Here is a 25,656-nt window from a genome sequence, read left to right as displayed (position 1 = left end):
AATTATTTTCTTCCAAATGTTTCCTGCCATTGCAATTTCCAAATGTATGTAAACACAAATTTTGTTTTGTTTTGCTGGAAACACAGTATGAGATTTAGTATGAATTCAACCTACGCAAATCATCGTAACTTATTTTGGCATCATGAACTACAACTTCCTACAAATGTCAATGAAGATAATACGCGATCAATTCTGCATTACCCACATATGGATTAGCCATGGTGTAGACAGTGCAGGTACATTTTAAATCTCAATGAGATCTCCCTATTACTCAGTAGGTGTGTAGGCCCAAAGGACCTGGCATTGTAAAATCAGGAGTTGATGATATGAAACCAGAAAGTCTGAGTTCAAGTCCCCACAGCTTAATTTTCTGTGTCCATGGACACACAGCCTTAGATTCTTCATCTGTTAAAATATGATAATGATACCCACTTCCTATGGCCATTTTGGGGGCTCCAGTAGATTGATTCTTTAAATAATCTCAATGAGTCATAAGATGGCAGCTTTTCTAGTTAACTTTATGAAAATCTCTTTCCAAATTATCTCTTAGGGCACAAGAACCGGGACAACAATGTAGTTGGCTTAATTAACTCCAACCCTCAAAACATGTTTTTTATGGTCAATTTGTTAACATCGCCTTCATGTAAGAAAAGCAGCAAAAGTACGTATTTAACCAAGAGAAACTACAGGACTTAAATGGGTTCACCGTGCTTTCATATCTCTGGGAGGAGCTGGACTAGTCTGAGTTCATTTGCCATCAAGGGATTCATGAGATAGTTGATTCTGTTGTAGAGACAGACACTAGAACAATTTTAGAACAGACACTCTGATAGGATAGGGATATTAATACCACTATCCTTTTTGCCCCCTAACATGAGGATTTCAAACAAAAGACTGCATTAGAAGAGAACAGTCTATTAACAAATTTTAAATTTTTCTTTATTTCAGAACTGCCTTTATGTACAGACATCATAAAAAAAATGCACATACACTGGAGATCTTCCAAGAACAGGAGCTGGAATTAAAAGTTAAAAGTGTTTAGGAGAACTGAAATTGTCCCAGTGAAGTTCTGAGGATCACGCTTCTTTAAATGTCCTTGATAACCTCTTCAAGTTCTTCCTTTGTGAACATGTGGAAATTCTGGCCGGGCTGCACCGTGGCTAGCTGGAAAGAAAGCGGAGAAGGGTTAACGAGCGCGGCTCGATTACTCTGCAGATAGCACTAGGTCAGGAGAAGCTGTTACTGATGCAGCTGTTCATTAGGAACTGGGATCTGCTGTCCCAGGGATATCCTTTCCAGCCGTAGGTTCCTAAAATAGCTCTCTGACTCCCAAATAAAAATTCGTATTGACCAAATTTTCTATTTTGAGGTTAACTTACCACATAACAGTTAACCAGATGCCTGGCGTCATTGTCATTTCTTGAAGTTACTTCAACAAGGGTCAGAAAAGGAGCAGCAAATTACATGGGGTCAGTGCTTTTTTCTATTAATGATTCCTCTAGAAAGATATTAAAAGTGTATTTACACACTTGCAAGTGAAGCGTGTGTGTGTGACCTTTGTTTCTTGGCCACTCTGTGTTTCAATTTCCATCAGTAAAATGGGAATAATAATAGCACGTAACTCATACAGAAGTTGTGAAGATTAAATATGTTAATATATGTAAAGTCCTTACAACACTGCCTAGAACATTACAGTAAGTACTAAATAACTATTATTATTAGGTATATTGTATTCTCTAAATTGTTCATAAGGCAACTTAACAACAAAGTTTGTTTGTTTTTTAAAAGGACTGGCCATGAGGGTTGCCTGGGGTGGCTCAGTTGGTTAAGCGTCTGCCTTCAGCTCAGGTCATGATCCCAGGGTCCTGGGATCGAGCCCCGCATCGGGCTCCCTGATCGGAGGGGAGTCTGCTTCTCCCTCTGCCCCTCCCCCAGCTCGTGCTCTCTCTTGCTCACTCTCTCTCAAATAAATAAAATAATCTTTAAGAAAAAATAAAAATTTTTAAAAAATTAAAAAAAAAAATAAAAAGGACTAGCCATGAAAATAAAAGGATTCCATTAACACTGACAGCAGGAAATCAGTTGTGATTGGCAGCCATTGGTAATAACCAACTGTCCAGATATAATCTATTTAAGCAATAAAAGACTAGGGTCATAAGATGGTTAGTTTCAAATTTAACTGAAACTGCCAAGTTTTCCATCACCTCTGCTCATAACACGGTTCCCATGTTTTGGGGCAATACTGAGCAATAGGTGCCACTTCGCACTGGCCAAAAAGCTGTTTTGTTCATTTTAAATGTCATTTCCTCATACTGCCCTTTTTTTGAGACCTTAAAATTAAACATACTAGGGCATTTTTGGTAATGTTCATTCCCGATATTTAATATAATTTGAAAACTGCCACAATTAGCACAATCCAATTACATGATGTTTATTATTTTCAGGTCATGATCTCATGGGTTATGTATGGGATCAAGCCCCATGTGGGGCTCTGTGCTCAGCTGGGAGTCTGCTTAAGACTCTCTCTCCCCTCCCCCTCCAACCCCTCCACGCTCTCTCTCTCAAATAAATAAGTCTAAAAAAACTCAAACCAAACCAATCCAAAACAAAAAACACCAACAAAACAAAACAAAACAAAACCACAACAACCTCTGTGAGGCAGGTAAAACAGGTATTGTCTTTCATTGATTTAATTAATAACTATTAAGCACTTATGTACTAGTTATAATTGTACTAGCCACTAAGGATCCAAAGATGAAGAAAATCTTTTGTTTACTAAGGGTGCTGGATGCCAAATGCTTTCAATGTTAGGTGTTACAACAGAGCTAAGCATATGTAGAGCCACGAAGGAGGGACCCAGGGGAAGCCGAGGAAGCTGGTTTCAAAGAGAAGCAACTTTTAGGTTGTGTGTCTTTTTTTTTTTTTTTTTTTAAGATTTTATTTATTTTAGGGGGAGAGAGTGTGCCTACGAGTGGGGGGAGGGGCAGAGGGAGAGAGAGAATCCCAAGCAGACTCCATGCTGCGTGGGGAGCCCAAAGTGGGGCTCAATCTCATGACCCTGAGATCATGACCTGAGCCGAAATCAGGAGTCAGATGCTTAAGCGACTGAGTCACCCAGGTGCCCCCCTTGAGTTTTGTCTTAAAGTGGAGGAGCAGAAGGGCAGGTTGAATGTGCAAATGCATAAAAGCATGAAACAAGACGATGTATTTACAAAACAAAGCAATTCTGAATGGCTAGAGCGGAGGCTGCATATCGGATGACATTAAATGGGGAGGAGTAGGAAAGACAGTGTATTATATTGGTATATACTGGTTTGGTATAGGACCCCAAATCACAGTTGGGTTCAAATTCTGATTCTAGCATTTACCAATTCTGTTATCTTGGGTGTGATTCTACCCTCTCAAAGCCTGTTTCCTCTTTTGTAAAACGGAAATAGGCACAGCAACCCTGGAAAGTCGCTGTTTAGATTAAAAAAGATAATTGCATGCAAAACGCTTAGCAAGGTGCCTAACGGATTAAACACTATGACTTAAGAATAGTAAATCATCATACCATGAAAGAAGTTTGGAATTCATCTTGTGGTCAAGAGTCAGAAAAGATGTTTTTAAGTGGAGAACAAGCAAGACTAGATATGTAATTTAGAAAATCAACTTCAGTAGCACAATGGGGGGGGGAAATGGAATGAAATGAAGGATGGCAAGGCTACAGTCAGGAAGACTAGCTAGGAAACCTCTGGAAATATACAAGGCAGGAGAAAACTGAGTGCCTGAACAAAAGGCGGCACCAGAAGAAGGGATGGAGAGGGAGCATGGACATGAGTTATTTAAAAGCGGGCAAAGACAGTAAAGAGAAAAATTCAGTGAAGGGAAAAGGGAAGCCAGAATATTCTAGGTTTCTGCTGTGAATGACAGGTACATGGTGGTGTCATCAACCAGGATTAAAAAGACAAGAAGATGAAATGGTTTTCAGGAAAGATACTGTTTAGTTTTAGAATTGTCAAAAATTTGAGGAGTCTGCTTCAGAAAGGTTAAATAATAGGTCTAAAATGTGACCATGAAATCTGACAAACAGGAGTTACCTTAGCAAGGAGCAGTCTCAGGAAATACTAAGAAAAGAAACAAATGGTAGCGTATGAGGAATAAATGGGGGGAAGCAGTGAGGACAACCAACATAAAGTTCTGCTGGGAAGAGACCTAGCAATAAATGTTACCAAAAAGGATGAATGGAATAGCTCTCAGCAATAAAATGTAACCGACTACTGATACACACAGGATGAATCTCAAAATCATTATGCGGAGTGAAAGAAGTTAGACACAAAAGAGCACATACTGTGTGACCCATTTATATGAAATTCTAGAACACCCAAAACAAATCTATAGGGACAAAAAGCAGACCAGTGGGAAGGAAATGACTAAAAAGGGACATAAGAAAACTTTTTGGGATGACAGAAATGTTCTATACCTTAACTGAGGTGGCAGATTACGTATTTGTCAAAATTCACTGAACTGTGTACTTAAAATAGATACATTTTACAGTATGTACAGTATATCTCAACAAAGTTGATTTTTTTTAAAGACAGGATACTAGGTAGAGGGAGGAGTTAACAAAAGTGGATTTTGTTTGGTTTTTCTTTTAAAATCATATTTGAGAGAGCAAGAACAAGAGAAAGAGAGAGCGCGCGCATGTGCACAAGCAGGGGGAGGGGCAGAGGGAGAAGCAGACTCCCCACTGAACAGGGCACCTGACACAGGGCTTGATCCCAGGACCCCCAAGACCATGACCTGAGCTGCAGACACTTAACCAACTGAGCCACCCAGGTGCCCCTGTTTTGTTTTCTAAAAAAGATGCAACTATGAATTTTTTTTTGTAGAGAAGGAGGCTGGGGATCAAAGGGACAACTGATGGCCGCAGGGACCTAAAAGAGATAGAGGAGATGGGCTTAGAGCAGTGGCTCCCAAATGCCTGACCTTCTCAGACCGACCATCAGACCCACCCAAGGAGACTTCAAAAATACAGATTTCTGGGCCTCATTTCCAAGACAGATGGACAGCGAGATTTGGAAACATCAGAGTACTGGTGGAGTAAATTGTCTTGGACAAGTGAAAGTGTCCTTTTGTTTTAATGTGAAAAAACTACAGTCAAGGATTAATGCAGTTAATGACAGAGCATGAAGGAGACACATCTGATGCTCTTTTCAAAGCAACGTTGAAACTGAATGAGCTAAAAATCTGCAGTTCCAGCTAAACCAAGCAGGCCTCAGAATCTTCACTGTGAAATCAACAGAGGTGGGAAGTGGATAGTCTTAGCAAAAATGCCCAAGACCCTATCTCATTCAGTACCAAGAAACACAAAGTACTAGAAAGGAAATGACAAAATCCCTCCTTAGGGTCAGATGAAGTTATCACTAAATTTGCTGCACTTGATCATTTCAGAGATTGACAAGGGAAAGTATTTAAAAATCTTTGCCAAGCAAGTGCAAAAACAGTATTTATGTACTAAGTTTTTCCATTTCCATTCCAAACCCCTCCTCTCCCCATTACTGCTCAAGGAGCAACCCCAACCCCCCATCCCTCTCTCCAACTCCACTCAGACCTTCCCACCTTTAGGCCAGCCCGTTTTGGCATCCAAGTTTGCCCCTTTCACTGCAGCCTGTGGAAGCCGGCTCTATTGGAGAGACATTCGTAGGCCCTGAACCAGCAATCCTCCACCAGGGATTAACCCAAACATACGTTATCTCAGTCTACTCAGTCTACGCTGAGTACCGCTGACAAGTATCCTGGTAAGTGCTGATTGGTTTAATTATGGATTTGTGATTACAGCTGCAGTTGCCTTTAAAAATTCTGTCTAATTAAAACATAAAATACATACATACTGTGCCTACTATCCTGACTTTATAACTGTTTGGCAATTTCAGCCTCCGCTAGTTTTTTTTTTTAATTATTTTTCTCCATTAGTATTTAAAAAAAATTTTTTTTTAAGATTTTATTTATTTGGGGGCGCCTGGGTGGCACAGCGGTTAAGCGTCTGCCTTGGGCTCAGGGCGTGGTCCTGGCGTTATGGGATGGAGCCCCACATCAGGCTCCTCTGCTATGAGCCTGCTTCTTCCTCTCCCACTTCCCCTGCTTGTGTTCCCTCTCTCGCTGGCTGTCTCTATCTCTGTCAAATAAATAAATAAAATCTTAAAAAAAAAAAAAAAGATTTTATTTATTTGACAGAGAGAGACACAGCGAGAGAGGGAACACCAGCAGGGGGAGTGGGCGAGGGAGAAGCAGGCTTCCCGCTGAGCAGGGAGCCCAATGTGGGCCTCCATCCCAGGACCCTGGGATTATGACCTGAGCCGAAGGCAGACTGAGCCACCCAGGCGCCCCCCATTAGTATTTTAATATAGCCCAGCAATCCTTTTACTCATGCCTGGCTTCCTTTTTCCCTATCCATAATGACTCTTCCAAACAGTTCTCATTCTCCTTAATCCCACTGTTGTATTCACCTACCCTCAGCAAATGATGTAAACAATCACCAGGGAAATACAGGAGCTCCCTCCCAATTCCCCTGCAAACCTACTCTATCTTTACTCACCACTACCTCCTTTTCTCCCGTCTACTCTTAGCATCCTAAGTAAGGGCAGTCAGAATCTGGTCACAACTCTCTTACCATCTCACTACCTCACATTTATCTCACACCCCAGCACTCAGAAAACCCTCAACGTTCCCTTTTACAGGGGCGCCTGGGTGGCTCAGTAGGTTAAGTAAGGGTCCAACTCTTGGTTTCGGCTCAGGTCTCGATATCAGAGTTGTGAGACAGAGCCCCTCATCACTGGGCTCCCTGCTCAGCGGGGAGTCTGCTTGGGATTCTCCCTTTCCCTCAGCCCCTCCCCACACTGTGTTCTCTTGCCCTCACGCAGGCGCTCTCTCAAATAGATAAATCTTTAAAAAAAAAATTCCCTTTTACATACAATGTTATTTTACATCTTTGAGCCTTTGTGCATGGCTGTTCCCTCTTCCTGGAATACCCTTCTCTTCTTTTCTTTAGTATCACTTCTTCCAGCCAGCTTTCCTAAAGTCCTAGTATAAGTTACATATTCTTGTCACAATCCATTCTTATTACTATTATAGAAGTATTGCCTCAATCTGTTATTACCTATATGTCCCCAATATTACACATGACACTACCTGGATTTTCTGCGTCTATGGGAATGGGCACTGGATTTTCTGTGTCTATATCCCTGGCATCTAGTGTAGTACTGGACATATAATGTGTATTCAGTATAAAGCTGAATGAGTTCTACTCTTCAAAACCAACTCCTTCATTTGTACTATGCCTTTCCTCTTCTAGAACTTCTCCATCACTAACTTCTACTTGTTTCTTTTCTTTTTTTTTTTTTAAAGATTTTATTTGTCAGACAGAGAGAAAGAGAGAGAGCAAGACAGACCCCTAGTAGGGGGAGCGGCAGGCAGAGGGGAGAGGCAGGCTTCCGGCTGAGCAAGGAGTCCAATGTAGGACTTGATCCCAGGACCCTGGGACTACAACCTGAGCCAAAGGCAGACGCTCAACCAACTGAGCCACCCAGGCATCCCTGCTTTTATTTCTTTTAACATTTTTCTATACACAAATTTCTTCTCAGTCTATGAAAGTATTTTCAAGTCTTTTCCCATCCTTAAAAAGACAAAAATCCTTTTCTTTAATGCTGCCTTCTGCGGACAGTAGTAACTCCTTGAGAAAGCAGCACACTCTTGTTTTATCCACCTCCCTTCCACTCTTTAACTCATCTAATTCTGGCTTCTGCTGTTACCAACTTATTCAAAGGACAGTAATAACTTCTGAAGGGCTGAGCATACAAAAATGTGATTATCTCCATCCATTCAATCTTCACCAATGGGAGCTACGGTATCTGAATAAAACACAACAGAAAAGAAAAATACCTCTATATTAGTTGCGTTCAGCTTCTCCTCCATTACTTGTTTGAGGATGATGAGTGAAGACTTGATGGCTTCTTTCAGTGTCATAGACTTGAAACAAAAAGGGTAAGAGTAGCCATTATAATATAATCCCGCTTTCCTTCAACGATTTCCCCTATAGTTCCCTGAAATGACTTGGCAAAAAATAAATCAAGTAGCTTAATAAGTACACTGCATGACAAGTATCTCTAGAATTCAAGTAAACTGGCAATAAGTACAATACATTTTTTCAAAGGAAAAAAAAATCTTATTTTGAACCAGATCAAAGTCACCGACTTTCATATAAGTGATCTTTGAAGAAGTGGAAAGGGCTACACTTCTCTAGTTATCTTCTTTTAATATAGAAGCGAGGTAATATTGGGAATATCCTATGACTCAGAATTCCCAAATGATCTAAAAAGGTAGCCCGCTGGTTTAGCAAATCTGCTCTTGTACCGTTTTGAACCCATGAACCCAATTTTTTCCACACACAAAACCAAAACTATCAGGGGCTGATGGAAGCACACATCCCTGTGTGAACCATGTGAATGGTAAGTATGGCAGGCTTCACCCCAACAATGAGTTACCCAGAACCAGGCCCTCCCATCCCACAAGATAAAAAGTGCCAAATGCCTACTTGCTTGAAGAGCCAGACTAGGAAATGTAACTGTTAAGCCGAGCTGTAAAGATACAGGATAAACGAGCTGTGGAACATCTGTACCACGGTACACCACTCAGCATTAACGACGGGTGAGTGCAAAACCATGAATGCACCAGTGTACCGGACAAAAAAGGGCAAACGCAAAATACAAACCGTACGACTGCATTTATAAAAATGACAAAACAGACAAGACTCATCTCTAGTGCTAAACATGGTTACCAGGGAGGAAGAGGGTGACTGGAGAGGAGATAAGCATTTTAGGGAGTGAGGGAAGTGTTCTACATCTTGTTTTTAGGGGGTGGTTATAAGGGTGGACAGAACTGACAAACTCCCAGAAAAGAACTCCTAAGGTCTGCCCACTTTATTGTATGTAAATTATAGCTTGATTTAAATAATAATAAAAGTTGTGAGTGCTCAGTTACCTTGTGGTACACTTCTTGCAAGGAGCTCTGGGCACCCTCTGAAGCAGAGCCAATTGCTCGGGCATCACACTGTACAAAGGTCCCAGATGGGTCCATGTGAAACCTGCAAAACCCCCCAAGAGAGGGGAATTAAAATGCTGAAGAGTGGTGGCATTTTAAGAAATAAACATCTCACTAAAGAATATAAATGCTTGGCCCCGTGGCCAGGAAACCACTGAAATACTGAGGCATAGGTCCAAAATGCCTGCAGAAAACAGATCTTTTAAAAAGTATTTAAACTGGGGCGCCTGGGTGGCACAGCGGTTAAGCGTCTGCCTTCGACTCAGGGCGTGATCCCGGCGTGATGGGATCGAGCCCCACATCAGGCTCTTCTGCTGTGAGCCTGCTTCTTCCTCTCCCACTCCCCCTGCTTGTGTTCCCTCTCTTGCTGGCTGTCTCTATCTCTGTCAAATAAATAAATAAAATCTTTTAAAAAAAAAGTATTTAAACTAATAAATTCCTCAGAGATTTAGAAGTATAGGAGATATAAATATGGCACTCACGTATGCCTATCTAAATATTTGAGGATAAGGATCAAACCAACATTCTAAAGCAAAGCTCTAAAATACATCCTGACTATAACAACAAAGTTACTTTTAATTCTTTCCAGAATTAGCAGTCGTGCCAATAGGGGGAGTTCTTCATAGAATCCCCAAATTTGTCTTTGTATAAACAGCACACAATTACAGAATTTTAGAGTTAGAAGCCCTTCATTTTTTGTAATTCTACAATAATCTTCTCAGTTGAGTGTAAACAACCAGTCCACATCCCAAATTAAAATAATTCTACCAAAAAAGAAGCAGGAAAAAATGGCAAATTTTCTTACAGCTGGGGTCCTTTCTCATCAACTCCTCCAAATAACAGTGCTACTCCAAAGGGACGAGACTAGAACCAAAAAACGAGAGGTAGTAAGATAAATGGCTACTGAACCAGGTGGTGAAAGGGGCTGGGAAAGGTATGTTCAGAGGACAAGTGTCCGAAGTCCCTTAGAACAGCAAGAAAACGTGACAAACAGCACACTCACCATGGCACCGGGATCTGCATCTTCTTCCCCAAACTGTAGAGCTAGATTGGACACAGCCTGAGTCACACTCTCCACTGTCATTGTCTCATTGTAGGTGAACCAATGGTTCTAGAAGAAGAGCAAAACGTAGTCTACTTCTTTTTTTTTTTTCTTAAAGATTTGAGAAAGAGTGAGAACGCGCAAGCACGTGCGGTGGGGGGCAGAGGGGGAAACAGAATCTCAAGCAGACTCCCCACTGAGCACAGAGCACGATGCAGGGCTCAATCCCACAACCCTGAGATCATGACCTGAGCTGAAATCAAGAGCTGGATACTTAACTGACTGAGCCACCTAAGTGCCCCTAAATGGTCTACCTTTGAAATAAGAAAGCATTAAAGCAGCCCACCATCTCACTGTACACACCCCTGTGAACTACCGTTGCAAACTAGATGCTCACCTCCATTTTGTTTTCCTTAACACTAAACTCAAATGCTTGGGACTACATGAGAGGAAGAGAAATAGCTCTGGAAATAAACTCGGATCCAAAGGACTCTAAGCAATGACAGACTAGAGGATTACTCCATTGAAAAACAGAGTTAACCCCTCACAGCACCAAGCTTAGTCTTTTCACAAAGTGAATGCTAACAGCTAAGCGCCACTTCTCCGTCAAAGACCCTATCTCATCACTGTGCTGTTTAAATTAATGACTTACTTTTACATAAGTACTGATAGCAAAGTTGAAAATAAGTGCAAAAAATTTTACAAAGCAGGTATTTTTTTTCCTTACTGGTCTACTCTCCAAGAAGAAAATATCAGTATTCCTGACCAGTATTTGTCACCTGGTACATAGCGTTACTTGCCACAGGAGAGCTGTTATTTGCAAGCCCAGCACCAAAGGCAGCTGGGGTAGAATGTCCTTTAGCTACAGCCACTTCCTGCTATGGCGCTCCCACAGAAAGTCAATTAGGGAACAGAATGCAGTGCAAAGCTTGCTTTATATAAGGCAAATCAAAAAGAAGCTAGACTGTCGGCACTGTTTGCCAGGGCTGCCTTAAAGCTGCAATGGTTGGATGGCTAGACTCCAAGCCTCAGAAAGTTATAAACTAGGGATTTTACCCCAAATCACTCCCAAGAGCTACATCTGATATTAACACAGATAACCTGCAATACAGCTCAGGCAGCCATATCATCATGAAACAAGGAACTCAAGCATCATGGGAAAAAGGAGAGATGATGCTAATTTTACCTGTGTCTCCACTCTGGCTTTATCAATTAAAGTCTTAGCATCAGCAATTAGCCCACTCATGGCACAACCTGCAATGTAAAAGCAATAGTGACCCAGAGGCCAAATCCTTGCAGGACTCTTTCATCCACTCAGGAAATACTGAAATACTGGTATGGAACCACGACAGCCACATAGCAATCCCATAGCAATATACCCAAGAGATAAGATGGGAAATTATTTGATTATCTGTACTGAACCCAAATATAATTATATTACAAATAAATAAAAAACCATCCACAATAACACAGAAGTCCAGTATTAATTAAGACAGAACACAGAGAAGAACAGCCAAACATGAGTTTCCACATATTACATCCTTAAACATCCCCTCAGCACTCTTTGTAGACCACAGCGCACCTTCAAACTAAACGAACAATAACATCCCAACAGAAGAAATTAAGATAAAAAATAACCGTCTTACTATGAGCTATAGTGGAAGACCCCAGGATAAAATCAAAAGCTTTTTCACCTCCCTGACCAAATACAAACCAAATAGTTTAGAGAGAAAATGTGCTTAACGGTCCAAGATGCCAAGGTTATAGCTTTTACTTTATACACCATGACTCAAAATCTGTATTTCCAGCCTAAGCCTCGCTCCCACATTTCGAACCCTATAAAGCCAAATGGCTCCCTTAATATATGTACTTGGACATACCACCAACTCAAATCAAGTTCTTTCCCTTCCAGACTCCTTGGCCCTCACGACCGATTGATCTCAAATTCTATCGGTCTCTATTGAATTAACATGTCTGGCATTAATCCTTACTTTCTCCATTCTCCGGCTACCACTTTGGTTAAAGCCCTCATCATCTCCATGTGGATTAAAGCAAATTTCTTAGCTGGTCTCCCTACCTCTAGTCTCAGCTCCCTTCACTCTGCCTGCTACCTTGTTATCAGAAGGGTCTTTCTTAAATACTAATCTGATCATACTACCTCAGTGCTCTCATCGATGCAGAAGGATCAAGTTCAAGCTCTTTAGCATGGTAAAAAGGACTTCCGACTGTCTGATCCCAGACTCACTTCTTGCTACAGTCCACGTCCCAGTCATACCGAACTGCTTGTGCCAGGGTATTCCACATTTTATACCATCCAGGGTTTGCTCATTTCTATTCCCTCTAACCACAGTGTCTCCCTTGCTACACCCAGACACTTGTCCACTTGGTGAACACTTCCTGATCTGTTACAAAGTTCAAGCTTCACCTTTATGGAATCCTTTTCTGAATACCCACTACCACTGGCCCCAGACAGAACTAATTATTTCCTCCTTTGTACCCCTACTGAACACATACTACAGCCTTTCTTAAAACCTGCCTACATCACTCAATTGCATTTACTTATTTACATGTCCACCTCCACTACTAGGCTGTATGCTTCTGAAAGACAAGGACTATGTCTCATTTCTCTCTGTATCCCTGCTGACTAGCATATATCTGGCACATAGTAGGTTCTCAATTTGCTGAATGAAGTGACACTGCTCTATCTCCAAAAGACAGGTGACTTGAGAGAAAGTAGCCACAATGTTCTAATCTTAAAAGATGAAATCTGTTTCTCTATCTATGACAGAAATACTGTCAAGCTCCCAGAATCAACATGGCATTTGGTTCTGAGGCCTTCAAGTAATTACTGATGTTTCATTAATGAGATGACTAGGAGGTTAAGAAAATTTGGGCAGCCAACTAAAATGCCACGCTATAAATAAGCAGAACTACTCACCCTGTAATGCTACAGTAATGCCAGAAGCTAAGGCAGGGAAATTTAAACAGAGACCAAGAAAAGAAGGCTGGGGAGTGGGTGGGGGATGTAGGGGGTTACAGGGAGTAAAAAGATAAATCTGAAAACAGAGGAAGAGGACTGATCTGCTCAGTCTAACATTCTTATGCTCTCTGAATCTTAGTCACCCTAAAGATCTTTAAGAACTCCTCTTTTCAGCAGATACCTCTAGTTTTCCACATGATCCTCTGCATCTCGTGGTTTCCTACCAGGACTAACATTATGCATCACAGGGAGCTGGCCTATGATTCAACCTTTACGTATTTCAACAACCGTCGCATTTGCCAAGTCTAAATTTGAAGGAGAAAGGAACTTCTGGGAGTAGGTGAACTCTACCACTGCTTCCTACTCGTATGTTATGCACACTGGCCCACTACCTGAAAAAGAGCTAACAAGGGGATAAGATGTTCATCTAATACATCTCCCACGGACGACCAAAGAAGACTATAACCTAAGTCAGATCCTACAGAACAGCTTTCCCCTACTCCTTACCTATGTGAGCATCGATCTCTACAATTTTCTCAATGCTGCTTGGCTCCATGAGTGGGGAGGTAATTCTCTTCTCCACAGCTAGGCACACACCCTCTGATGTCTGGATCCCAATGGCTGTAGAACCAAGCTAAAAAGAAACGCATTATGGTTATCATGTATAGGTCAGAGAACATCTCACATACTCACCAGGAACTCTCTGAATAACTTCACAAGATAAAAGCCTCAATCAGCCATATCTAGTATGCAGAGAATAAGCAGCACCCTAATAAGTAATACACTATTTCTATCAATGGCGAGAGCACCGATTTATAGAATTTTGTACTTCTTAAGGGAAAGTTCACTAAGTTCTTGAAAACATCTGGAAAATGATTGACTTTAATGCCAGTATTTTGGAGGAGCAAACATAGTGGGCAAAAAAGTAATAAAACTCTAATGTTTTTCTTTTCACCTCTGCTATCTTGACCTGTCCCAAAAGGTAGTATTTCTCAAATCTACAACATGACCTCCAGAAAAGTAATGTACTTTAAAAAAAAAAAAAAGAAAAGAAAAGAAAAGAAGAAACACAAACACCACCAACATAAAAATATTAATCTTTTGAGGTCACTAGCCGTTCACAATATAGCTTAATTTCATCTCCCCATCTCCGAGACACCATCCTAGTCACTCTCTATATCTGTTTCTTTAAAATACATCAAGAGGCGTAAATGTATTAATATATAAAATGCTTAAAATGGTGCCTGGCACATAATAAAGGAGTAACAAATTCAGTCATTCTTCTCATATGCCTGGATTACTTCAATACCCTCCTACTTAGGCTCCCCAACTTAATCTCTCTCTGAATGTATACTTCATGTTATACGGCCTGACTGATTTAATAAAATACCATTTTCATTATACTTCTCTGAAGAATTAACATCTCCCTCTATTGCCTATAACATAAAATCCACATAAGCTTCCAGAGCCCTCAAAACTTAATCTCACTTTTCTCTTCCAACTTTATTATTCATTATTCTCCAACAAAATCCACCAGGTATAGCCCAACCCATTTTCTCATGCCGTACTGTCTCCTACCTTCACACCTCTGCTCGTGCCTTCTCTCCCTTGGAATACAATTTTCTCTCTGCCTATCCAAATTCCACCCATGATTCATAAAGCCTTCGATGACTATCTGTGCTCTTTCCTCTGAATTACCATTATTATTAAGTTAGTTCTACAAACCAGTGCCTGCCAGTGCAATCATCAGACTCCTGCAACCTGTTATTGCCAAGGAGTCAAGAATTCCATTCATTATGCATAACACGTTTAACATGTCGGCACATAGAATGATCATGTCTCATACATAGATGTATTATTTTTCAAATGTGTAAAGTCATGACTTTATCATGACTTTATTAGTGCTTTTAAATGTATATACCAGTTTTTATTATATATTTTCTTTTTAAAAATTTTATTTATTTATTTATTTATTTATTTATTTATTTATTTATTTATTTTTGAGATTTTATTTATTCATTTGAGACAGGGAGATACAGAGAGAGAAAGCATGAGCAGGGAAAGAGGCAGGGGAAGAGGGAGAAGCAGACTCCCCGCTGAGCCAAGAGCCGGATGTGGGGCTCAATCCCAGGACCCTGGGATCATGACCTGAGCTGATGGCAGATGCTTAACCATCTGAGGCACCCAGGCACCCCCATTTTCTTTTTTAAAGTTCACTATTTTTTTAAAGATTTCATTCATTTTAAAAAATTTTTTAAAGATTTTATTTATTATTTATTTGAGAGCGAGAGTGAGCGAGAGAGCGAGCATGAGCACAGGGAGGGAGAGGGAGAAGCAGGCTCCCCACTGAGCAGGGAGCCCGATGCAGGGCTTGATCCCAGGACCCTGAGATCATGACCTGAGCTGAAGGGAGACTCTCAATGATTGAGCCACCCAGGCATCCCAACCACCACCATGTTCTTGGTGCGGCCCCTGCAATGCTATAACGGCTCAAATACGCAATTTCACTTCTTCCAGTCTCTTAAGAACCATGACTATTTGTGGCAAAAGAAGGGTGCGAGGGAATGCACAAATATACTAAGACAAAGAAAACGGGCAAAAACACAGCAACAAAATTTCAAAAAAAGAAGATGGGTTAGTGATTATTTACTTAGCAGACCTGAGAATTCGGAATCCTAAACCAGTAGTAAAGAAAATCAAGAAACAACCTGATTCATATCATAGAATCCCCCAAAAAGGAAATGGTGGCAACAAGGACCATTGGAAACAGAAACAGAGAAACTAAAAATTGCAAGATCAGTTCAATGTCTACCGAAGAAACAGAGTTCCAGATCCCCTCCCCTGTGCTGTAAAGCTAGATGATGGCCTCCTCCCCAACTCCTGTAGAAGATTCTGGAGAGTGTAGGAATACTAGAGTGGAAACAGGGGCACTAAGTAAAAACTGACAAGCTTAATGTTAAGAATCTCAGTCTTCTTTCCCCATTCAGTTCTCAGAAGCTAGTAGCCGAAGCACCATTTAAGTATGAAATGAGAAGGGGCAGTTTTCTCTAGAGCAATGGTTTTCAAACTTTTTGAAATCTACGAAATCTACATTAAGAAATATATTTTGTATCATGATCAAAACACACAAAAAGATACAAATAAATAAATATAACAGAAACAACATGGAAAAAACCCACAATGAAACAATTACCAATACTATGAGCAAGGCATTCTGCTATTTCCTGTTCTATGCCATTCAAAAAGAAATGGTTCCATGACCCACTAAATTGATTTCAATGACCACTAATGGGTCAACACTTGCAGCTTGAAAAACCTGGCTCTAAAAAAATCTAACCAGTTCTGGGCGCCTGGCTGACTCAGTTGGAAGAGCATGCAAGCTCTGCACTGGGTGAAGGAAGGAAAGGAAAGGAAGAAAGAAGAGTAAGGAAGAAAGAAAGAATGAAAGAGAGGAAGGAAGGAAAAATGAATGAATGAATGAATGAATGAACATAACCAGTTCAAGAAGGAAAAAAATCAAAAGAAAAAATCCTTGGGGCACCTGGGTGGCTCAGTCGGTTAAGCGTCTGCCTTTGGCTTGGGACATGATCTTGAGACCGTGGTATTGTACCCCGTGTTGGGATCCCTGCTCAGCGAGGGAGACTGCTTCTCCCTCTCCCTCTGCCCCTCCCCCACTCCCACTCCCGCACACACACTCTCTCTCAAATAAATAAATAAAATCTTTAAAAAAAAAATCCTTGGGGTGCCTGGGTGGCTTGGTCAGTTAAGTGTCCGACTTAGCGTCATGGGACTGAGCTCTGCATCAGGCTCCGCACTCAGCAGGGAGTCTGCTTGAGATTCTCTCCCTCTCCCTCTCCCTCTGCCCCTCCTCCTGCACATGCATGTGCACGCCCTCTCTCTCTCTCTCTCAAATAAATAAATCTTTTTTAAAAATCCTTAAAGAAAAAGAATATATTTCATCCATAAGACAAGAATAGTACGCTAATAAGAAAGAGGAAAAAAGAAAAGAGCTTGGAAATTAAAAATACTTTCTTATGAAACTACTGGAGAACCTTTACCAAACTGAAGGAATACATGAAAAGAAAAAAGGATAACACACGGGAACTAACACAAGAGGGAAGTTAAAAGGAATCCCTAGGATGACATCGACAGAATATCCTGAGTATATACAGCTGTGCAGTTATGCCCAGAAAACTAGTCCAGACTGGAGCAGGTGAGAATGCTCAAAGATATATTTAAGAATCTTTTTTTTTTTTAAGATTTATTTATTTTAGAGAGAGAGAGAGAGCATGCACACGCAAGAAATGGGAGGTGCAGAGGGAGAAAATCTCAAGCAGACTCTCCGCTGACTGCAGAGCCTGACTTGGGGCTCAATCCCACCACCCTGAGATCATGACCTGAGCTGAAATCAAGAGTCAGATGCTTAACTAACTGAGCCACCCAGGCGCCCCCTATTTAAGAATCTTTAATAGGATATTTAATGTGCCTGGATGTTTTGAGAAGATATATATAACCTGGAGAGACTCTGGGGATGATTTTATGATATGCATATATTAAATTAAGCAAATTGTTTAAAAAAGGGAGTTCGCAACTCCCAGGAAAGTACTGTGCAGAAATGGGAAAATGGCTCAGCTGTGAACAGCGTTTACATAGTCATACTGATATAAATGTTGACTAGTGATCTTACAAAATTGTAATATATATGATATAGAGTGGGTTGCCTTATCGCCACCCCAGTAGGAAATTCTATGTGTGTGGGGTGTCTGTCTCTCTATGGGTGTCATCGGGGGCAGAAATCATCATTCTCCATAATAAAAAGTCTGTGGATAATGCCTAAGCAAAACAAAACAAAAATATGTAAGTCTGTGCTAGAAATATGGAAGTAAATGCCAAGAAAATTATTAGTTAAATGACTTTAAAGTGTTGCCCTTGGGAAGCTGAAGGTAAAGGGGGCAGTCCTTGGGAACTGCTGTTTTTGTTACAAAGTTTATACAATTATTTTATCTTTTGACTCTAAAACTACATACAGGTATGCCTTAAGAAGAAAATTTTTAATCAGAAAATACTATCAGAGAATTTAATTTGGCACTTAGTTGCTCTCTAGTTGTTTTATGTACTGTGTATTGCTCTTAAATCTCCAAATGAACAGAGCAGGACAGAATTCATACCTACTTCTAAATTTTATCCAGCAGAGTTGTTCTCAACCAGGGACCCATTTTACCATCTAGAGGACATGTGTCTGGAGGGCAAAGGCTGGAGACATTTTTGGTTGTCACAGTTGGAAATGTGAGTGCTACTGGCATCTACTGGGTAGAGGCCAGGGATCCTGCTAAACATTCTACCTTGCACAGGATGGTCCCCCAATAAAGAATTATCTGGTCCAAAATGTCAACAGTCCCTGGGTACTATGATTATTTTGTGGATGAGCCATTCTCATATTATGAGAATAAATTCTCAGCCTGTTCAATTTGGCCTCCAACTTAAAGAACTTCATAAGCTTCCACTCCAAAAGAGGGTTAATATTTTCAAGACAGTCTACTTTATAAAATATATCAAAATCAAGATAATTTTCTTTTGAACACTTACATTTACCCCCAGAAGCTTCAGTATTACAGTTCTCCCTAAACTTCACCCCACCCCTTCATGGAGATGGGGTTAATGGAGAAGGGAAGTGAGAGAACATTTGAATTGATTCTATGTAGTACTTCTTTAATATAACTCACAGTAACCAATGACCATATGCTCCATATAATATGGTAATTTTGATACTGCCACAGATCATCCTTCCTTCCCCCAAAAAACCTAAAGGCAATTTTTTTCCACTTCTGCTTGCTGCATCTCACCCATGCCATCCACACGATACCTCCAAATGATAATTTCTACTTGTCAGCCATTCTTAGTCATTTCTCCAGCTCCTTTCATACTACTGAATACTTAAGGTTATCAAATTGCTTTCTCATTGGCAACTCATAAGTTGTCAAGGCAACAAGCAGGTTGTTTAAATATCAAAGAGCCTGAATTTTCACACAGGTTAAGTCACATCTATTAAGGGCCACATGGCTATTTCTATCTTAGTCCAACATAGGGCTAGAGATCAGATGCCATCTAATTATCTTTAAGCAATCTGTAAATCACTAGCAGAAAGGAGCTTAAAGGAGAAACCCAAAGAAACTGAGGATTATTCTTGGTTTGCACATCTTGGTGGGACTGTTGTCTTTAGAGGCTCAAAATAAATGCCACAGCTTGGAATTGTGATAGTTTCATACCTCATAGTACTGTATGGTTTCAATATAGTGCAAACATGATCGGAAACAGAGACAGGCACTTGTAGCTGGCCCACCATTTTCTGTCCCACCATCTATCATAGTGTATCCACTTTTATTTCTATCTCCTCAACTAATCGAAATCTCTATTGTCCTTTTCCAGATTCTCATACAACCATACACTCTTTCTAAAACAGGTAACTTAGAGAGGGGTGCCTGGGTGGCTCAGTCGTTAAGCGTCTGCCTTCGGCTCAGGTCATGATCCCAGGGTCCTAGGATCGAGCCCCACATTGGGCTCCCTGCTCAGCGGGAAGCCTGCTTCTCCCTCTCCCACTCCCCCTGCTGGTGTTCCCTCTCTCGTTGTGTCTCTCTCTGTCCAATAAATAAAGTCTTTTAAAAAAATAAATAAATAAATAAAATAAAATAAAATAAAACAGGTAACTTAGAGAGAAACACAATAGCTCTCTTCAGTTATGCAAGGAACTGTCGTTGGAGAAGGTTTCAACGTCCTGCATGGTTCAAGGGCAAAACTAGGGCCAAATGAAGGAAACTTCAGAAAGCTAGACTCTTCATTCGATACAAGGATAAATTTCTTAACCACTGTGAATTGTTTTCTAACAGAATGAGCCATCTTGTGAGAAAACACTCTGTCACTAGGACTTTACAAATAAAGGCTACTTGGGATATAGAGGTGATTGAAGCACAGGGTCAAGGGTTGGACTGGTTCAGGGATTCTCAACCCTTTTAGATATCAGAAACACTGAGGGAGTCCTTAAAAATACTGATGCCTTCAACCTTACCCTGGACAATCTATATCAGAATTTAGATTATCCGTAATTCAACAAATGCACATCCCATGTGATAACTAACTTTAAGTATGGATAGCTTACTTATTAATTTTCTTAACACCTGTTGAAACCATTTGATTTTGTTACTAGATAACAAGACACATCTCTTATTCAGTCCTAAAAGTGTCTAGTACAAATTTACAACTTTACTAATAAGAATACAGGTGATCAGTTAAAATATCTCCCAGGTGCTAACTCTGGATTTCTATACTCCTCTCTTTGTAGCCAAGAAGATTATGAACACAAGCATGTTGCTCCAGCCTCACTGAGAAAAAGCTACATAATTATGAAGCAGTTATCTGTTCAAAAGGTTTTAGGAATGAGACGGAAATTGCTACTAAAATGGTTAGTAGGGGCACCTGGGTGGCTCAGTCAGTTAAGTGTCTGCCTTCGGCTCAGGTCATGATCGCAGGGTCCTGGGATCAAGTCCCATTGTAGGGCTCCCTGCTCAGCGGGGAGTCTGATTCTCCCTTTCCCTCTGCCCTTACCCCATCTTGTGTGTGCACTCTCTCTCTAATAAATAAATAAAATATATATATATTTTTTAAAGATTATTTATTTATTTGACAGAGACAGCCAGCGAGAGAGGGAACACAAGCAGGGGGAGTGGGATAGAAAGAAACAGGCTCCCAGCGGAGGAGCCTGATGTGGGGCTTGATCCCAGAACGCTGGGATCATGCCCTGAGCCGAAGGCAGACGCCCAACAACTACGCCACCCAGGCACCCCATAAAATATTTTTAAAAACCAATAAAATAAAATTGTTAGTAGGTGGTTAAAGGGAGATTAAGAGTATTTTCTAAAAAAAGAGCTAAAACACATTTACTCCAAATATTCTGCCAGCAAAGCACTAGGTTGCCATGAAATTTCAAAAACTTGCACCTTGATACTATACCTTAATAGCTTCGATGGCATATTCCACTTGAAATAATCTTCCTTCAGGAGAAAAAGTATTCACGCCTCTGTAATTAAAAAAAAAAGTATTAAGAACTGCCAGAAAAAATAAGCGTAGATATATGAAACTCAAGTTCCTTGACATCTAGGCTCAAATGGCTACAAGATGCGCATGTTGTCATTACTCCTTCGCCCACAACAATCTGTAGCTATTTTTTGTACATTAACAGCTTTTCAAGAAAACGGAACTTATGTATGGAATACTTCTGTCCTACTCACAAGAGACTTCAAACTGATCAAATGAGAACAGGTGACCTTCTGCCTCAACCCTGAATCAATTTGCAATTCCTACAGTAAATTCATGCCCCAAAATTACCAGGCAATTCCCAAGAAAATAAGTATTTATCCTTATCCTCTTCCCATTATATACATTTGCTGTTAATACCTTATTTTTTAGTAAAACGCAGCTACAGGTACATTCCTCTATTTATTTGTATGAATTAGGATTGGTATTTCAACAGACTGAGATCTGTACAGTTCCTAAAGCCTAAGCTAGTTTATTTATCCATACATATTTATACCAATTACATGCCAGACTTCTTTTTCTCTCCAAAACACTTCCCCACCTTTTCTTTGATCCATTCTTTTGGAAATCACTACGGAGAAGAGGCATCAGTCATGGTCTTAGCTATAAAAGTTTTCAGCACACAACGGATACTTCAAAAATACTTGAACAAATGAATGAAAATAGTTATGATCCTTGGTTTATGGAGTTTGGATTTTATAATGTGTAATATATATAATACAGCATTTTCAAATTTGTTTTAGCAAAAACTTTTTTCAAAAAAATTTTTATATATATCCCCAAATATAAAACAGGCAATAATACAGTTGACATTCATTGTACATTTACAAACAATGCCTGGCATTGTTACAAACCTCTAAATGATTTAACTCATTTAATCCTCAAAATAATCCTATGAAGTAACATTTTTAAGACAGATACTATTTCACAGTTGAGACATAATGAGGTTAAGTAATTTGCCCAAAGTCACTCAGCACATAAGAAGCAGAGGTGGCTTTAGAATTTAGGCAATGTGACTGCAGAGTTCAAGCTATTCTACCATACTGCCCCTGGGAATTACTATTCTGGGTTAAATCAGAAATGAAAGGAGAATCCCACAATCCCAGTATCCCCTTTCCCCAGAGGTCATTTAAAAGGTTCAGAAGTCGGGAAGCTGGGTGTCTCAGTCGGTTAAGCATCTGCCTTCGGCTCAGGTCATGATCCCAGGGTGCTGGGATTGAGCCCCACATCAGGCCCCACATCGGGCTCTGCAGCCTGCTTTTCCCTCTCCCTGACACTCCTCCTGCTTGTGCTTTCTGTCAAATGAATAAAATCTTTAAAAAGTTATGAACTGTAAGGAACAACTCTTTTTTGAAAAAGATTTTATTGTTTGAGAGAGAAAGAGCGCACGAGCAGGGGGAGGAGCACAGGGAGAGGGACAAGAAAGGGACAAGCAGACTCCTCCATGTTGAGTGGGGAGCCTGACTCAGGACTCAATCCCAGAACCCTGACATCATGACCTGAACCCGGCCAGATGCCTAACCGAAGAAGCCACCCAGGCGCCCTAAGAACAATTTTTAAAAATCACTGAGTGAAAAGTGAGGACAGAAGACCTGGAATTAAGTTCTAGTTCTGCAACTAACTTCCCTCAAATGCAAAACCAAAACCAAAACCAAAACCTATGCTGTCTGTCACAGATAATTAAATTACACAGAATAGGAAAGAACTCTGTAATGTGTAAAGTACTCTGTGAATATAGGATTTTCACTCTAATTCAAGCACTTCATCCCAGTAAGGTATTACTACATCCTAACACAGGCTCTGCTCTTGGCTCTCTACTCAAACTTTACTGTTTCCCTGGGTTATTTCATTTACACTAAGCACCAACTACTTTCAAATCTCTATTACCAGTCTGACCTCTTCCCTGACTAATTTAAATGCCTCCTGAGCATTTTTACTTGGATATCCCATTAGCACCAAACACTCAACATTTTCCAATTTGAAATATCTCTTTAAATCCAGCCATCCCTGCAAAATCAGCTCCACCTCCTGCCATTCCTACTTCATTTTTATTTTAAAACATCTCCAATCTCCCAGTTCCCCAAGCTAGAAAGTTCTGAATGATCTGACTCATTTCTCCCCGTCTCCCATATTAACAGTATGCCAAGTCACATCAATTCCTCCCACATAGTAACTCAACACTCTTCTTTCATTCTCAACGCCCTCATTACCTCTCACCTATTATAATAGCCTTCCAGCTGGTATTGGCTCACTCTTTCCTCTACTCCAGTCAAATAATCCCTGCCAAACACAATTATGATTATGTAACTTCTTAAAACGAAAATTAATATCACATGGTTGCCTAAAGAGTAAGACTCGAACTCCTTAACCACACATTAAAAACCATTCAATATCTAGCACCAACCTGTTTTTCCCATAGTTCACCATTCCCACACATGCATCATATGTATCAATACAGAATGAATTTTCCCAAACACGCACTGTGCTTTCCCATTGTCCCTCCTTTGTTCATCCTATATTCTTGGCCTCAAAACTACTGACTCTCACAGTCCATATTTTTTAAAACCTTACTTTTTTTTTTTTAGATTTTATTTATTTATTTGACAGAGAGAGAGACAGCCAACGATAGAGGCAACACAAGCAGGGGGAGTAGGAGAGGAAGAAGCAGGCTTCCCAGCGGAGCCGGCAGCCCGATGCAGGGCTTGATCCCAGGACACTTAACGACCACCCAGGCGCCACCTAAAACCTTACTCTTTCTCAAGACTCAGTGTAAATATCAGCTCCTGTTTAAAGTTTTCAATGATCCCCTAATAGTGAATGCAACCTCTCAACAAAATCTCTACAGTACTTGATCTGAATTTCTCTAATGACATGAATACACTTCTGATTCACACTACAATTATTTTTGTAAATAGTTATTCAAAAGACAGTTTCCCATATGAGAGCAACGATCTTGATATTCATTGTTCACTGCTGTATGGCCAGCGACTGGAACAGTGCCTTGTACACAGCAAGCATTCAAGTATTTTAGCTAAGTGAATTTTAAAAAGCTGTATTTTAGGCACTCTTGGGAAGATACAAAAATGAATAACACAAAGCAGTCGTTCAAGAAGCTAAGTAAAGGATCACAAAACCTTAATAAGGGCTTTTTGGTAAGAATAATAATTTCTATCATATATACCCTAACTCAAAATTCTATCACCCAAAGTGATTCTTTCTAATGCTCAGGAAGATAAATACTAATAGTCACTTTACAGGACAGTAGGAACAGCTGTCAGTTTTAAAACTTCACATATATATTCTAAGAGTCAATAAAAAGATAAAGAAGTGGTACTTCCAGGTGATAAAACTTTTGACAGGGTCAACGTGTACTTTGACAAGAAATGCAGCTTCCAAGGACCTAGTAGGAAAGAAAAATCTGCCTTTCCTGGCTTAAAAAACAAATACAGAACTTTCATAGTGATGTGAAAACCTAACTGACCGAAGAAGAAACTGAAAGTAAAAATGTCTACAGCATAAATATGTACAATTTAATATTACTCAGCATTTCCAAGCCCTGAAAAGTGTTATTTTAAAAAATATATATATATACAACAATCTTACAACCTTAATTTCGAAAACAGATCTGGCTTTAACACACACAAATCAACTTGCTATAAGCTTCTTTAAAAAATCAGAAAACCCTAGGTCTAGTAGAATCAGCGGGAACAGGAAACTCTTGAGAACCACTCTAAATTCCAGTTCCTATAAAATCAGACTCCACACTCTATCTGTGCATAGCTGAGAATGCCTCGGCGCTTTTGCGGAAAGTATACATCCCAGCGTGCCCCCCTACATCTCAAAGAAAGGGTTGCTCTATTTCCACGACTACGGAACGGAAAACGAGGTTGTTTTCCTAGAAGGAGAGGGGAGCTGAAATTATGAAAACCATTAAAGAATCTCTAGTTACTTTTTCTTCCAGGCAACACGTTCACATTTTCTAAAAAGGCAGTCATACTCCTCACGAAATGATGAACCGGGGAGGAGGTGACCCCTGGACTTCTCCGGGTTAAAGGTCGGAGTGCCGGCCCATCAGCCTTCTTCCCCAAGCACAAAGCGGAGCTTCTCGCTTCCGCACCGAGTCAGAACCCAGCAGTGACTCAGCGGTAGGACCTGGCGCGCGTCTAGCTTGGGGAATCACTGCGGGCGCCTAGGGAAGGCAAAAGATCCCCAGGCCGGGCCAGACTCGGGTTCCTGGAGCGCCCCATGACACGGCAGAACCCAGGCCGGGACCGGGCCCCAGTCCTGCCCATCCATAACCCCGACCCCATTTCCCCGGATGCACAGACCTGTCGTACTCAGACCGGGTGAGGAACATGGCGAGGGCAGGAAAGGGCGGCAGCGACTACGCGGGGTTTTTGAGGGCCAACACGAGTCCACTAGCACCCCACTCACCCACACCACCACAGACTCGAGGCCCTGCTCCCAA

The 25,656-nt window shown here is 40.6% G+C and overlaps 1 protein-coding gene across 2 annotated transcripts; it reads right to left on the bottom strand.

Annotated features, from left to right (window-relative positions):
* Positions 1 to 913: 913 nt before the first annotated feature.
* Positions 914 to 25,626, bottom strand: PSMA5 (proteasome 20S subunit alpha 5). Of its 2 annotated transcripts, none has more exons than XM_026484634.4 (9): positions 25,517 to 25,626; positions 21,105 to 21,171; positions 13,608 to 13,734; positions 11,307 to 11,374; positions 10,082 to 10,189; positions 9,884 to 9,942; positions 9,019 to 9,121; positions 7,921 to 8,007; positions 914 to 1,164 (listed from the first exon to the last, which is right to left on the bottom strand). In XM_026484634.4, exons 1-9 carry the CDS (start codon positions 25,543 to 25,545, stop codon positions 1,087 to 1,089), a joined length of 726 nt encoding a protein of 241 aa, XP_026340419.1. In that variant the 5' UTR covers positions 25,546 to 25,626; the 3' UTR covers positions 914 to 1,086. The 2 variants fall into 2 exon arrangements, with proteins under 2 accessions (XP_026340419.1, XP_057166386.1); XM_057310403.1 differs by lacking the exon at positions 25,517 to 25,626 and adding an exon at positions 25,138 to 25,209.
* Positions 25,627 to 25,656: the final 30 nt, after the last annotated feature.

The sequence above is a fragment of the Ursus arctos genome, unplaced genomic scaffold, assembly GCF_023065955.2.
Source record: "Ursus arctos isolate Adak ecotype North America unplaced genomic scaffold, UrsArc2.0 scaffold_12, whole genome shotgun sequence".
Lineage (NCBI taxonomy): Eukaryota > Metazoa > Chordata > Mammalia > Carnivora > Ursidae > Ursus > Ursus arctos.
The sequence above is the reverse complement of the archived record's forward strand: the minus strand, read 5'-3'. Positions and strand labels throughout refer to the sequence as shown.

Bases quoted from the DNA above. Each gene is read 5' to 3' on its own strand.
- PSMA5 (XM_026484634.4), bottom strand. From the start codon at position 25,545: ATGTTCCTCACCCGGTCTGAGTACGACAG. The intron at 21,172-25,516 runs GTCTGTGCATCC...TTTTAATTACAG, and splicing joins ACCCGGTCTGAGTACGACAG to AGGCGTGAATACTTTTTCTC. The intron at 8,008-9,018 runs GTAACTGAGCAC...TTTTGTTTCAAG, and splicing joins TGCAAGAAGTGTACCACAAG to TCTATGACACTGAAAGAAGC.